Consider the following 13,852-nt stretch of genomic DNA (forward strand, 5'->3'; position numbering starts at 1 on the left):
GGGACCAGTGCTCACAACTTTTTTTTAAAAAAATACATTTTGGACCATGTATGATAAGTTTAAATCTGAAAAACTTGTGCCTGTTTTTTCCAAAACATAATTACATGATATTGCTTGTGGAATAAGTTAAAACTCAATCATTCACATGGTTAAGTGCTACAGATCGGTGACAAATTGAAGGCAAAACCAGTGTGTTTCAGTAAGATGGTTGCCTGTGCTGTGCTGCCTCTTTAACTCAGCTGTAGTGAAGGACACAATTTTTCTTTATCTAGAAGATATCCTCTAAATGGGTGTTTTAACCATGTTAGTGGCCATGTTGGCCCAAACTCCCCCGCAGGGCACTTTTTGTTTAAGATCCGGTGACTACAGAGGTCATAGACTGATTCATTATTTCATCCCCCTCCTGCATCCTGGGAGATGCCACTCGGGTCACTGAAGCATTTTAACATAAGATTGATGTGAGCTGAGACGTACTCCCTCCTTAGCATAACAGAGCCACCTTAAATTGTTGGATTTTTCCTTTAATTTGTCACCTATATCTGTACATTGTAGTCATTCAGGAGATTTTTCTCAGGATAAAACTAACATCTGAAACACCCATCAAGGATTTTTGCCAACGTATTCCTCCATGTATGTGTGTATAGTAGGTTATTAAACAATATATGCAGATGGAATCTTTGTAGTAAGAGTCATGTCAAGCTGAAACATAATGATTATTGTCTTGTAAAAAGAAAAAGTGAGCTGTGGGTCTTTTTAATAATGATGCATTTGAATGGTTCTTATACAGTTCCATAGCATCAGTTTTTTTTCATAATTAACACATCTGTCCACTATCACACGTATTAGCGCTGTAGTTACACATCCTGGTGTTCTATTCCACATTTAAATTACATTCCTGTCACAACCAGACAGGGTTGGACTGTAAAACACTGAACAAAGCAAGGGGATGATCACATTTGTTTTTCATCTGGGAGCGTTATATGCAGTCGGCCCAGTGTTTGGGTGAAGTATTTCGGTAGCGGGCAGGACACGTTGACGTCAGCTTGGCTGCTTCCTGGCATCGTCAGCTGTCGTGCATGTAAATGAAGAGGAAGGTGCCGAACCTTGCTCTGTTCAATCCCAAGTTTTCCCAACACACGTTCTGGTAATTTCTGTGGAAGGAAATGTATTATTTAGTCATCATTTGTGACAAAATAGAAATCAAATTCTTATACATGTTAAAAAAAAGAGACTGATCATCAGCCTACCCAACTGAGGGTCAAACAAAAGCCATGACTGTAAATGTGCACAATAAAACAGTCAAAGAGGATCTGGGAGGTACAGTCAGAAAGCCTCTCAACCCAGTGTTATAGTTAAAATTACAATTAAGTAGCACGAACAACCACTAAGGATATCTCAATGTCATTCATAGTTTTTAGAAAGTGACATTGGTTAAGAACCATATGCACCAACATGTCAGCAGCTAACAGAGATTAAGCTGTGGATCCTTAATCACTATTCTATATTTTTCTCTTCTGGGATTCCCAGCAAAACATGCTGAAAAGTATTTGAATCCATTCGTCACATATTCTCATATTTCAAATTTCTACCTGTGATAGATGCCAATATATTTACGATTTTTCAGACATGTAGAAGAACCCCTGCCCACCATCATGCCCATCTGAGCTCGCGTTATGAAACTTTGTGTAGCATTCAGCTTGACATTATTATGGATTTTTTAATGAATATTATGGATTTAATCACTTTTGCAGTAAAATGTTTTCCTACAAGAAATCATTGCACGTGAGAGATCTTTGAGAACATGACAAACTATGCTGAACTTTGTTCTACCTTCGGTAAGGGGTAGCTCAATAATTGAGGTCCTTTTGGAGGTCTTGCTTCATCCTGTTCTCTGTGGGACTGTAAACATCTTACCTGTGGTGCCAGTTTGCTCCAGTGGGAATATTTGTGGTCACCAAGAATGGGACACCCCAGTGCAAAAGCCATATGAACCCTCATCTGGTGCTTCACTCCTGTGAACACAATGAAGCAGAAAAATACCGAACTTGTGCCCAGGCAGGTATTTGGGATGATTTTATTTTGTTCACATGTGCACTGTTACCTGTAAAAGGCTGGAGCTCCACAAGGCTGCAACCGCTGCTGCTGTCCAGGACTCTGTACTTGGTCACTGCTGGATGAGCTTGGCGATGACTTCGGACTTTGGTTACACCATCACCTTCGTCGTTCAATCTGTACAGAGGACTCAAAGCCATCTGAAATCAAAGATGTTATGAGACTGTGGAAAATGCACACCATTATTTAAACCAGCGGTCCCCAACCTTTTTTGCACCACGGACCGGTTTATGGCTAACAATATTTTCACAGACCGGCCTTTAAGGTGTCGCGGATAAATACAACAAAATAAAACTAGTGCCAGTACCGAAAAAAAGAAGATTTATTCATAACACACGTGAAAAGACCCAGGAAAACCGAGTTAACGATAAAAACGATAACAAAATAACGCTGAAAACCGATAAAAACCCTGAAAACCATACATTTCACACCTGAGCCTCAACTCTCGCGGCCCGGTACCAAACGATACACGGACCGGTCCGAGGCCCGGGGCTTGGGGACCGCTGATTTAAACAATAACTAGTAATTTACTCAAATGCCCTGGACAACAAACCCAAACTAATAAACATACTAATTACTAAACTAAAAGCAGTGCACACAAGGATGTTTACAGTAATGATCATACAGAAGAAGAGGCACCTTATAGTGTGGCTGAGGACCTGTGACCTCTCTCTCTATGATGGGAATATCAATCAGACCTTCAGATGGCACAGGAACACCAACCGTGATAACCCTGAAGAGGAACAACATAACTAACATGCAGTGGGAGTATTAGCATGTACATTATTTATTTAATCCTTATCAGTTTCCCCTACTCACCAGTACTTCCTCTCCACTTTGTTATTTCTATTCAGAGCGAGTACGTGCTCCACCACTTCATCCCTCCTGGCCAGCAGGAGAGTTCCCGTTGAGTCCTTTTCTAGACCCAGACAGGGAATGAGCTGAGAATCAGACTTCATCTTCATCCCATCCATCATTTTGGAGAGAACAGGTAGCACAGAGGTGATGGATGTGACGTCTGAGTTATCTGGGAGACAGCAGCAACATTACATTTGTGGTGCCAGTTAGACATCCCAGCTTCAGTGTGACAGCTGACATTTTTCATGGTCATTCCAGCTGTTCTCAGTAATGATGCTGCATGTCTCCTAACAATAACAATAACAATAATAACAATAATAATAATAATAATAATAATAATAATAATAATAATAATGATACTGAGCCTGTTTAAGAACACCTTAATATGTACCACCATAAAATATGCTCTCACCACATAATTTTTCATACACATGTTTAACTGTTCATTAATACAAATATCTAATTAGATAATCACATTCATTTAGGCATGCAGGCATCAATAATGGTCAAATAGTTCGGAGTCATGATCAGAATGGGAAAGAAAGGTGATTTAAAAGACTAAATGTGGCATGGCTCTTGGTGTCAGACAGGCAGGTCTGAGTATTTTATAAAGTGCTGTTCTGCTGGGATTTTCCCAATCATCTTTCGGGTTCACACAGAACAGTACAAATGGATGATGTCAGATGATGTTTTCTTGGCACACTCTGTGCCCTTTAGTACCATCGTTTAAACACCACAGTCTACCTGAATATTGTTGCTGACCATGTCCATTGTAAAACACCATGTTACAAAGATCTCATATTGTTTTTTTTAACATTACAATGAGTTGATTTTTATTTTTATTTCAAACCGAAAATAAAAACTTTTTCAAACTTCTTGTCAGTGTAATCAGATTAAAGAGGACAGCCCAGTGTTGGTTTACCTGCCACAGGGACACCGTAGGGTTTGTTGACGATCACTACATCCTTGTCCTGGTACAGCACGCTTCTGTGGAGGTGTTTGGCGAGCACGTTGGGGTGCACATTTTGTAACTGTACACTGAACCGTTTCAGCTCCATCACCCTCCTCTGCTGGGCAGACATGGGAGGCGCTGTCTCTCGGGTCTTTGACTTCTCTCCTCGGATCTTACGGGCCAGGTCAACGGCTCTAAGCCGGGGTTTGTCATCTGTGTCGGAGCCTGGAGTATGGTTGGCAGCGGTGCTCTGACCCCGGGCGAGGGACGGTGTTGTCTGCGGACACTGGCGGCAGGTTGTCCGGGGTTTGACCAGACAGAAGAGCAGATCCAGGCCGGAGCTCCGGTCAAACACACGTGCTAGTCTCCCACAGCTGTTCATCACGGCAGTGTGTGAACCTCACAGACCAGACGGCGCACACGAGCTTGAAAACACAAGCATGAACTCTGAAGCTATTAAAAAATTTCCGGGCCAAGCCTTTCAGAATAAAAGCATAATTTCATCCATTCATTCAAATTAAAATAATTCCGACATATTAGACAATATATAGATAAAACCAAACGACAAACGATATAACTATCCGTTTAAATGCTCTTAAACATTAAAAAATACACACTGCGTAAATGTAAAAAAGGATTCCGGTAATTTCCGCCTTTCTCTCAACGGGTGTATTTGTTAACTACGCTTACACGGCCCGCCAGGTCACAACTGCAAAATATTATAGCTTCTGGAAAGCACCGCCCGCCTGGTAGATGAATAAAACTAAGTCGATCATAATATCCGGTTGTTACAAAGTTGCATGTTTTCTGCTGTGAATTTTTGTTGTCGTAATGCAAATACAAGCGCCTTAGTGATCTAATGGACAGAAGATGCGCATAGCTCAACCAAACCGAAATAATGACCAGGCTTCATTAAATCTCAAACAGGAAGCTGATGGAGTGTTTTTTCTCCTAACGTATGCTTTCTCGGTAAAAGCCTGCAGCTATGAAGATCACAGACGGTGTATTACGAAGTTTCAGGGTGGCCAGGACTCATCGAAAAAACGAAGAGAAGGTCAACTGCGTGGACTACAGCCCAAATGGTGAAAATGTGATAACAAGCAGCGACGATGACCGCATACTGCTGTATGACATGCGAGATGGAAAGTAAGTGGCAGCCACTGTAGACAGTATACTGTATATGATAAATAAGATCATTAACGTGCATCAGTGCTCAGTTTTCGTGTCATGTCCGTACAGGTGACTGCATTGTGTTAATTTGTTGTTCTTTGTGCTTTTCTCAGGTGCAAAAGCAACCTCTTCAGCAAAAAGTATGGAGTAGACCTCATCCGCTACACGCATGGAGACACAAATACAGTGGTCTACAGCTCCAACAAACTGGATGGTAAACACTTGACGCCATGCACAGCAATGCAAATACAGTTAGTGGTCCATTTTGGAAAATGAAATATATTTTGGGATATTTTTCAGATACCATCAGATACCTTTCGCTCACTGACAACAAGTACATCCGATATTTTCCAGGTCACACTAAGAGGTGAGTAAAGCAAACACGCAACCTTAATCAACCACAACTGTAAACATGTAGACTGGTATTCAGTGAAAGCAGACAGTTATATAGTATGCACCCTATATGAATACAAGCCTACTAAGTAAATGGACATGCTTTTATTTACTGTAACCAGACTAAATAGAATAAAATGTAGTTCAGTGGAATTCTCATTTTCTACCTTTCTGGAGCTGTTTGTCCAATGTGCTCATAAAAATACAGAAATATACACTCAATGGTGACTTTATTAGCTAAACCTGTTGAACTGGATTTTACTGGAAATATCTAATCAGCCAGTTTCATGGCAGCAACTCAATACATTTAGGCATATAGACATGGTGAAGGTGATGTGCTGAATTTCAAACTGAGCATCAGGATGGGGAACAAAGGTAATTTCAGTGACTTTAATGTGGCATGGTTCCTGGTGCCAAACAGGCTGGTCTGAGTACTTCTGATACTGCTGATCTGCTGGGATGTTCCCACACAACCAACTCCAAGATTTACAGAAAATGATCTGAAAAAGAAAAAAATTCCAGTAAGCAGCATTTCTCTGGATGAAAATTCCTCGTTGGTGACAGAGGAGAATAGTCAGACTGCTTTGATCTGAAAGGAGAGAAATAGTAACTCAAATAACCACTCGTTATAACCAAGTTATGCAGAAGAGCATCTCTGAATGCTCTCCAGACATTTCTGTAGCAGATGTCCTAAAGCAGCACAAGATCACACTGGGTGCCACTCCTGTCTGCTAAGAACTAAAAACAGTGGTTACGGTTTATATCGCTAAAATTAGACAACAGAAGAAAAACATTGCCTGATTGGATGATTCGCAATTTCTCCTGCAAGTTTGAGATGTTAGGATCAAAATTTGGATGAAACAAAGCGTTGCACTCAAATGGCCTCCAGAGTCACAGATTTCAGTCCAACAGAGCACTTTTGGATTGCAGAGAAATTCAGATTCTCATTATGGATGTGAATATAGTGTGCATTCCTGAAAAGCTTGTTCCTGTCTGGTTTTCCTTAAAGTAATTTTGCATTCAATAAAACATTAGCTCAATCCTGATCAGTTAAAACCAATTTGTTTGGGTTTCAGGGTTACTGCTCTCTCCATGTCTCCGGTGGATAACACATTTATCTCTGGGTCGTTGGACAAGACTATCCGGATCTGGGACCTCCACTGTCAAAACTGTCAAGTAAGTAGTTTGTCATTTGATTGGAAATTTTCCATTTCTTCTGCCATTTGTACACATTTACAAATGTGTAATAACAGCTACAGCAATAGAATAGTCCCTGAGTAGTCTTGACCACCAGAGGCCTCCAAATCTCTCTTGGATCTGCTCAGACATAATAAATCTATGGGCAATACCAGAAACATAACCTTGCATAAATATAAGGAGTAAATAAACACCAAATGGAAATAAACACATAAATATGAAAACATGTGATGCAGAAAGTGGTCATTATTGAGGACTCATTTGCATATTTCTTGAAAGTTAAGACTTTATGTTGCACAATCTCTCTGATTTTCAGGGTTTGATAAATCCACTGGGGACACCTCTGTGTTCGTTTGACCCTGATGGGCTGATATTTGCTGCAGGAGTGGATTCAAAGACAGTTAAACTGTATGACTTTCGTGCTTTTGACAAGGTACAGCTGAGTCCATTAAGGGTTTCTGTTTGTGTTCACATGCATTCTTTCCAAAAGCCTTAAATGAAATTCTTAATTATCTGAAAATCTTCCCATTGAAGGGCCCGTTTACCTGTTTTGAAACGAGGTTTAATCGCGTTTGTGACTGGACTGGACTCAAATTCAGTAGTGATGGGAAGCAGATCCTCATATCTACAAATAAAGGGATTATTGGAGTCTTGAATGCTTTCAACGGATCTGTGCTGCACACTTTTTCCGTAAGAGACATATTGGAACAAAAATACGGAATTGCATCTGTTTTTATGTTTATATAATTATTTTTAATTATCTGCTGAAGCCGTCCCTGTCTTTCCTCATTTTAAGGGCTACAACAACAGTAAAGGTATCTCACTGGAGGCCTGCTTCACACCTGACTCGCAGTTTGTCATGATTGGTAAGCTAAAAAATCTCAAACTTTAGATTTGAGCCTTTTCCTTTAAGCTTCCTATTAATACTCTGGTTTTTCCAGGCTCAGAAGACGGGAGAGTTCACGTTTGGAGCACAGAGAGTGGAATGAAAGTGGCCGTGCTGGATGGGAAGCATCCAGGACCCATCAGTGCGCTCCAGTTCAACCCCAGATTCATGACGTTTGTTAGTGCCTGCTCTAACACGGTGAGAGCAAGCCTGTCTTACCAGCGTGTCATTGATCTCCTGCTGGAAAAACTGCTTATTGTGCTCATTTTGACTTTTTAAAATATATTTTCTCAACAGACCTTTTGGCTCCCGTGTCTTGATGACTTGTAAAGGCATCAAAGATCACCATCATGGAGTGAAGTTGGACCCTGATTTACAACCATCATGACCCAGAAATATTTTGGAAAAATGTTATGTTGTTCCTACCATTTTTTTTTTCAGATGTTTCATTTGCTTTTATTAGCCTGTTTTTTTTAAAACAATAATAATAATAATAATAATGTTTTTATTGATGGTTTTATAATAAACTGGTTTAAAGTTATATATTAAAAAAATCTTGTTTTTTAAACTTTGTCCCTCATCCCTTATCAAACTTTTGCTAGGAATGATCTGAATTCATGCAAGTGATTATATTATTATTATTTTCCTCTGTATTAACCAACAATATTAGAAGTATAACGATAAGCTGAGAAACACTAACAAGTGAGAGTTAGCTGGGATATGAGTGTGAAGTCATTTTTGCTTGAAAAAGATTCTTAGTTGATTTTCTGTGTGTGTGTGTGTGTGTGTGTGTGTGTGTGTGTGTGTGTGTGTGTGTGTGTGTGTGTGTGTTTACAAATCCTGTTCTTCTTTACCCTCGCTTAGATCCTCGTGGCTCAAATTCAACAAGGTGCTGGAAACGTTTCTTAGAGATTCTGGTCCATATTGACATGATAGCATCATACAGTTGATGAAGTTATATCAGCTGCAGTTCCATGATGTGAATCTCCCGTTCCACCACATCCAGAAGACACTCTGTTGGATATCGGTTGGAGATGGTTTAAGCTTCATGTCACGGCACATTATCCTGCTTGAAGCAGCCATCTGAAGACTGCTGCTCAGTGCTGTCACAGTCTCCTGCATGGGGTGGGAGATGTTGTCTAACAGGGATGATAGCTTAGCCACCATTCTCCTGTCACTCAGGAGTGGGCCCTCCACTCCTGAAGACCTGAGTCTCTGCAGCAGGTACAGCCTGCTCTGCCCTTTCTTGTAGAGGGCGTCTGAATTATGAGACCAGTCCAGTTTATTGTTCAGATGAACACCAAGGTACCTGTAGCTGTCCACAGCCTCAATGTCCATACCTTGGATGTTGAGTGGTTGCAGTGGGGGATGTTTATACAGGGAGTCATGCTAAATAAAGCTCAGTTTAAGTTAGTCAGCTTTTCTTAAGTACTGCTAAATGGTGATTAACATCATTAATGTTTCTTAATAACATTCAAATTAAATAACGCTCTGAAGCACACTGAATGTATTTGCATGTTTTATTGTATAATTTGCCCCTATAGGAGGAAGATGAGGCTATTCTTGTCCAGGCTCAACTGAAGAAGCAGCAGAGTCCTTCTTCCAGAATAACCCAAACTGCTTTCTCTTCTTTCTCAGAATCAGTTCCTGCACATTTTTGTTCTGAACTTTGAGGTCTGTCATCTCTCTGAAAAGTGCGTCATGCTGGACTTCAGGTTTCTTACACCTTCTAGTTCATTTAGTGTTTTTGTGTTTTTCTTAATGTTTTTCTCCTGCAGTTCTTTGTTTAACCCATGCCTTGTCTCTTTGCTGTTCTTTGTGATGGATGGCTTGTAACTCTTCATGTCTCTTCTGTAGTAATTGAAATGAAGACTGTATGTCTTTATGACTTTATCTTGTCATTGCTTCTCCTGTATTTCCAAAGACAAAGAGGAGTTGAAAAGGGTGCAGAGAGAGTTGAGGGGACTGATAAGGAATGGAAAGGATAGCTACAGGCAGAAGATGGAGAACCAGCTTCAGCAAAATAACGTTGGTGAAGTCAGAACCATCTCAGGCCACAAACATCAGAACTCTCTGCCTGGGAGGGATGTGAGGTGGGCAAATCATCACTGAATCATTTCTTCAACAGATTTGATTCAGCCATGAGGCAGTCTCCAACATCGGCTGCAGACTCACCCACCCCCACTGCTGCTGTTCCACCTCTGACACCTCAGACACTTCACACCTCCTCTATTCACCCTGCTCACTCCTCCCCACCCCCAACAATAGCATCCAATACACAATCAACACAAGGCTCCAGCCTGTCTCTCTCAACCACCCAGGTTAGGAGGGAACTGAGGAGGATTAAAGCCAAGAAGGCAGCGGGCCCAGATGGCATCAGCTCAAGGGTCGTCAGGTCCTGCGCGGACCAACTGTGTGGTGTGATGGAGCACCTCTTCAACCTGAGCCTGAGGCTGGGAAGAGTCCCACAGCTCTGGAAAACCTCCTGTGTTGTACCAGTGCCAAAGACTTCACGCCCCAAGGATCTCAACAGCTACAGGCCGGTGGCTCTGACATCCCACCTGATGAGGACCCTGGAGCGGTTGGTCCTGGCTCAGCTTCGGCGCCTTGTGAGCTCATCACTGGACCCACTTCAGTTTGCCTACCAGCCTGGCATTGGAGCGGATGATGCCGTCATTCACCTCCTACATCGCTCCCTCGCTCACCTGGAGACCGCTGGAAGCACTGTGAGAATCATGTTCTTTGATTTCTCCAGTGCCTTCAACACTATTCTTCCCTCGGTTCTGAAGGACAAGCTGGAGAACTCTGGAGTGGACCATCACCTCACTACCTGGATTTTGGACTACCTCACTGACCGACCACAGTATGTGAGGACTCAGGGCTGTGTGTCGGACAGGGTCGTCTGCAGTACGGGGGCCCCACAGGGAACGGTTCTGGCTCCGTTCCTCTTCACCATCTACACTGCAGACTTCTCCCACAACTCCACCCAGTGCTTCCTGCAGAAGTTCTCTGATGACTCTGCTATAGTCGGCCTCATCACTGATGGGGACGACAAGGAGTACAGAGGACTGACTCAGGACTTTGTGGACTGGTGCCAGCTGAACTACCTCCAGATCAATGCCAGTAAAACAAAGGAGCTGGTGGTAGACTTCCGCAGGCACAAACATCCTCCACTGCAACCACTGAACATCCAAGGTATGGACATTGAGGCTGTGGACAGCTACAGGTACCTTGGTGTTCATCTGAACAGCAAACTGGACTGGACTCATAACTCAGACGCCCTCTACAATAAAGGGCAGAGCAGACTGTACCTGCTGCGGAGACTCAGGTCGTTTGGAGTGGAGGGCCCACTCCTGAAGACCTTCTATGACTCTGTGGTGGCCTCAGCCATCTTTTATGGTGTGGTCTGCTGGGGCGGCAGCATCTCTGCTGGGGACAGGAAGAGACTGAACAGGCTGATCAGAAGGGCCAGCTCTGTTCTAGGATGCCCTCTGGACCCAGTGGAGGTTGTGAGTGACAGGAGAATGGTGGCTAAGCTGTCATCCCTGTTGGACAACATCTCCCACCCCATGCATGAGACTGTGACAGCACTAAGCAGCTCCTTCAGTGGGAGACTGCGGCACCCACGGTGTGGGACGGAGAGATTTCGCAGGTCTTTCCTCCCCACTGCTGTCAGACTCCACAACAAAGACTTTAACTGATCAAACACACACATCCACAAATGTGCAATAACACTAAGTGCAATAATCTTTTCTGGCATCGTTGTATTTTTACTCAGTTGTATATAGCATTTGTATTCTATTTTTATCTTATTGTATATTTTATTCTATTTTATTCTACTGTATATAGTATTTTATTTTATTCTATTCTGTACAGTTGTGTACTGTATTTATTCTTATTTTATTTTATTCTAATTTTTGCTTCATAACTTTTGCACTGTCCACTTCCTGCTGTGACAAAACAAATTTCCCACGTGTGGGACTAATAAAGGTTATCTTATCTTATCTTATCTTATTTCAGTGTTCGCGTACTGGACTTGGTTGTAGAGTGCTTGTAAATGGCTGTTTTTGGTCACCACTTCTTGGATTCGTCACTCTATATCACTGCATATTTTCTCAAGTTGCTCTTTCTCTTCCTCAAGTTCAGTGTTTTTGTCCTTCATGTCTTTGCAAAACACTTGCAACTCTGTATTTTTTGTTTCAAAGTCTTGAGGAATATACTGCATTTCTCTTTGGGTTTCTTCCAGTTGTTCCTTCTCTTTTAGCAGGTCTGAATTTTCTTTGAGTTCTTTATCAATCATTTTTTGCAATGTTTCCATTTTTTCCTCTGTGTCTTTGAGTTTGCACTGCATCTCTTGTGTGGACTGTCTCCTGTTCTTCTTTGTCTCTCAGCATTTGCGTGTTTCTTAGGAGGGCTTCATCAAACATTACTTGGAGGCCTTCATTTTTTTTTTTTCAATATCTTGAAGTGTGGATTGCATCTCTTGGTGTATTGCTTCCTGTTGCACCTTCTCTTTAAGCATTTGTGTGTTTCTTCTCAATGCTTCATCAGACGTCACATGGAGGTCTTCATTTTTCTTCTCTGTGTCTTGGAGCTTGCACTCCATCTCCATGTATTTTTCTTCTTTGTCATAGACCTTGTAAAAATGTCTCTATGTTTGATTTTCCTTTCTTTTTTTTCTTTTTTTTACCTCTTTCTGCAGTTGTATTTTATTTTATTTTGTTTAAGTACAAGAATTACCAGTAAAGTTTCTCTATTTTATCTTTATGTAAGAGTTGTTATCATTGTTTTTACAACAATATAACAGATAATGCAAATAGATATTTGTTTTATAATATATAATTATTAATACTATTTGTTGAGGACATTTTTTAACGAGTATCTTTATTGTTAATGTATTTTATTATTTAATAATCAGTTTTAATTCAAATATCCATACAATTAATGTTCCTAATTAACCTACATAATAAAAACTGTGTCAGCCACTGGAAGTAGTCTTTATTATTTTACATATCTGATGTCATTCCAGCTCATTAAATAAGAGAAACATGACACACTGATTACTGATAATTGTAACATTTCAAATGTGCTGTTATAATGAAATATAAATTCATTCAAATATGTTTTTGTGAAAATAAATAGATACACAAACACAATCACAACAACACAAAAAACATTGTATATAATGAGTCTTAACTCAGATGTACTTTTAGATCAGTTGTGTGTAACTATTTTAGGTCTTCATGCTACACTAACTTGTTATTTAAACACAAAGAAGCAAGTTTCCCTTTTCAGCAGCGATCTTATGACTCATTTTAATGACTGGACACATTTTTATTTTCAGTGATAATCACATCATGGAAACAGCACGTATAGAATCATTAGTCAAATCTGCTGAGAACAGGTAAAATGTGACTTTGCCGCAGAACAAGAAGTTGAAGTTATTGTCCTGGTTCCACTGCAGTAGTAAGTAGTTTCTGAGGGTTGTTCATGCTCTTTTGCTCTGCTTGTGTTAAAGTGGTTCCTGTGGTTTTCCTGTGAAGTCCCTTAAACTGGAACATCAATCTTTACAAAGTCAGACTTTCAGATGTGTTCTGCACAGTCACAATTAACCGCTTCATCATGGCTGGACACCTTTTGTTTGTCATGTTCATGTGTAAGTTAAACTTCTTATAGCTTTTCTATTGAAGATGTTCAATCTATAGGTTTTACAGTTTTAATGGCTGGGGATTTTACGTTGTGCTTTCTTAAAGCAACTTTATTTGTGTGTCTTTCTGGTGCTTCTATTTTTTTTATTTTTAATCGCTAACTAACGTGTGGAGTCCAAAACTAAAACTTTCTCACCAGGATAATTTCCTGTGATCTTATTTGTTTGTATTACTGAGCTTTTAATACGTAATAATATGTGTATTGAGTACATTAACAGATTTTCTTTCCAACAGCTTTTGTTCATGAGATTCAAGCACAAGGTGAGTCATCGATGTTCCACTTTTCACATAGATTTTCTGTGACTGCATATTTGTTTTTTATTTAAACCTAAAATTACATTCAAGTTCATAATAATAGTCATGAAACTGAGTATTAAATATAACAGGTCTTTACCTCTGATTTTTCAGCTCTTCTTCCACCAACACTGACAGTGAACACAGCAGTGATCTCAGAGAGAGACTCGGTCACGTTACACTGTCAGGCACCAACATCTGTTTCAGCTCGTCAGTGTTTTTTCTACACTGTGAGCAAAAATACTTCCAAAGCCTTCTCATGCTTGCAGAATTTCACTGCAA

The 13,852-nt window shown here is 40.6% G+C and overlaps 2 protein-coding genes across 2 annotated transcripts; one reads left to right on the forward strand and one right to left on the reverse strand.

The window, feature by feature from the left end:
• Positions 1-42: 42 nt before the first annotated feature.
• Positions 43-4,362, reverse strand: LOC134627718 (pseudouridylate synthase RPUSD4, mitochondrial-like). Its single transcript, XM_063474070.1, has 6 exons — positions 3,893-4,362; positions 2,932-3,139; positions 2,752-2,845; positions 2,102-2,252; positions 1,915-2,012; positions 43-1,151 (listed from the first exon to the last, which is right to left on the reverse strand). Exons 1-6 carry the CDS (start codon positions 4,302-4,304, stop codon positions 951-953), a joined length of 1,164 nt encoding a protein of 387 aa, XP_063330140.1. The 5' UTR covers positions 4,305-4,362; the 3' UTR covers positions 43-950.
• Positions 4,363-4,674: 312 nt separating this feature from the next.
• On the forward strand, positions 4,675-8,076 carry LOC134627720 (WD repeat-containing protein 82-like). Its single transcript, XM_063474073.1, has 9 exons — positions 4,675-5,068; positions 5,206-5,306; positions 5,393-5,459; positions 6,562-6,661; positions 6,999-7,115; positions 7,217-7,372; positions 7,479-7,548; positions 7,624-7,766; positions 7,866-8,076. Exons 1-9 carry the CDS (start codon positions 4,908-4,910, stop codon positions 7,896-7,898), a joined length of 948 nt encoding a protein of 315 aa, XP_063330143.1. The 5' UTR covers positions 4,675-4,907; the 3' UTR covers positions 7,899-8,076.
• The last annotated feature ends 5,776 nt before the right edge of the window (positions 8,077-13,852 follow it).

Source organism: Pelmatolapia mariae, linkage group LG5 (genome assembly GCF_036321145.2).
Source record: "Pelmatolapia mariae isolate MD_Pm_ZW linkage group LG5, Pm_UMD_F_2, whole genome shotgun sequence".
In the NCBI taxonomy this organism is placed as follows: Eukaryota; Metazoa; Chordata; class Actinopteri; order Cichliformes; family Cichlidae; genus Pelmatolapia; species Pelmatolapia mariae.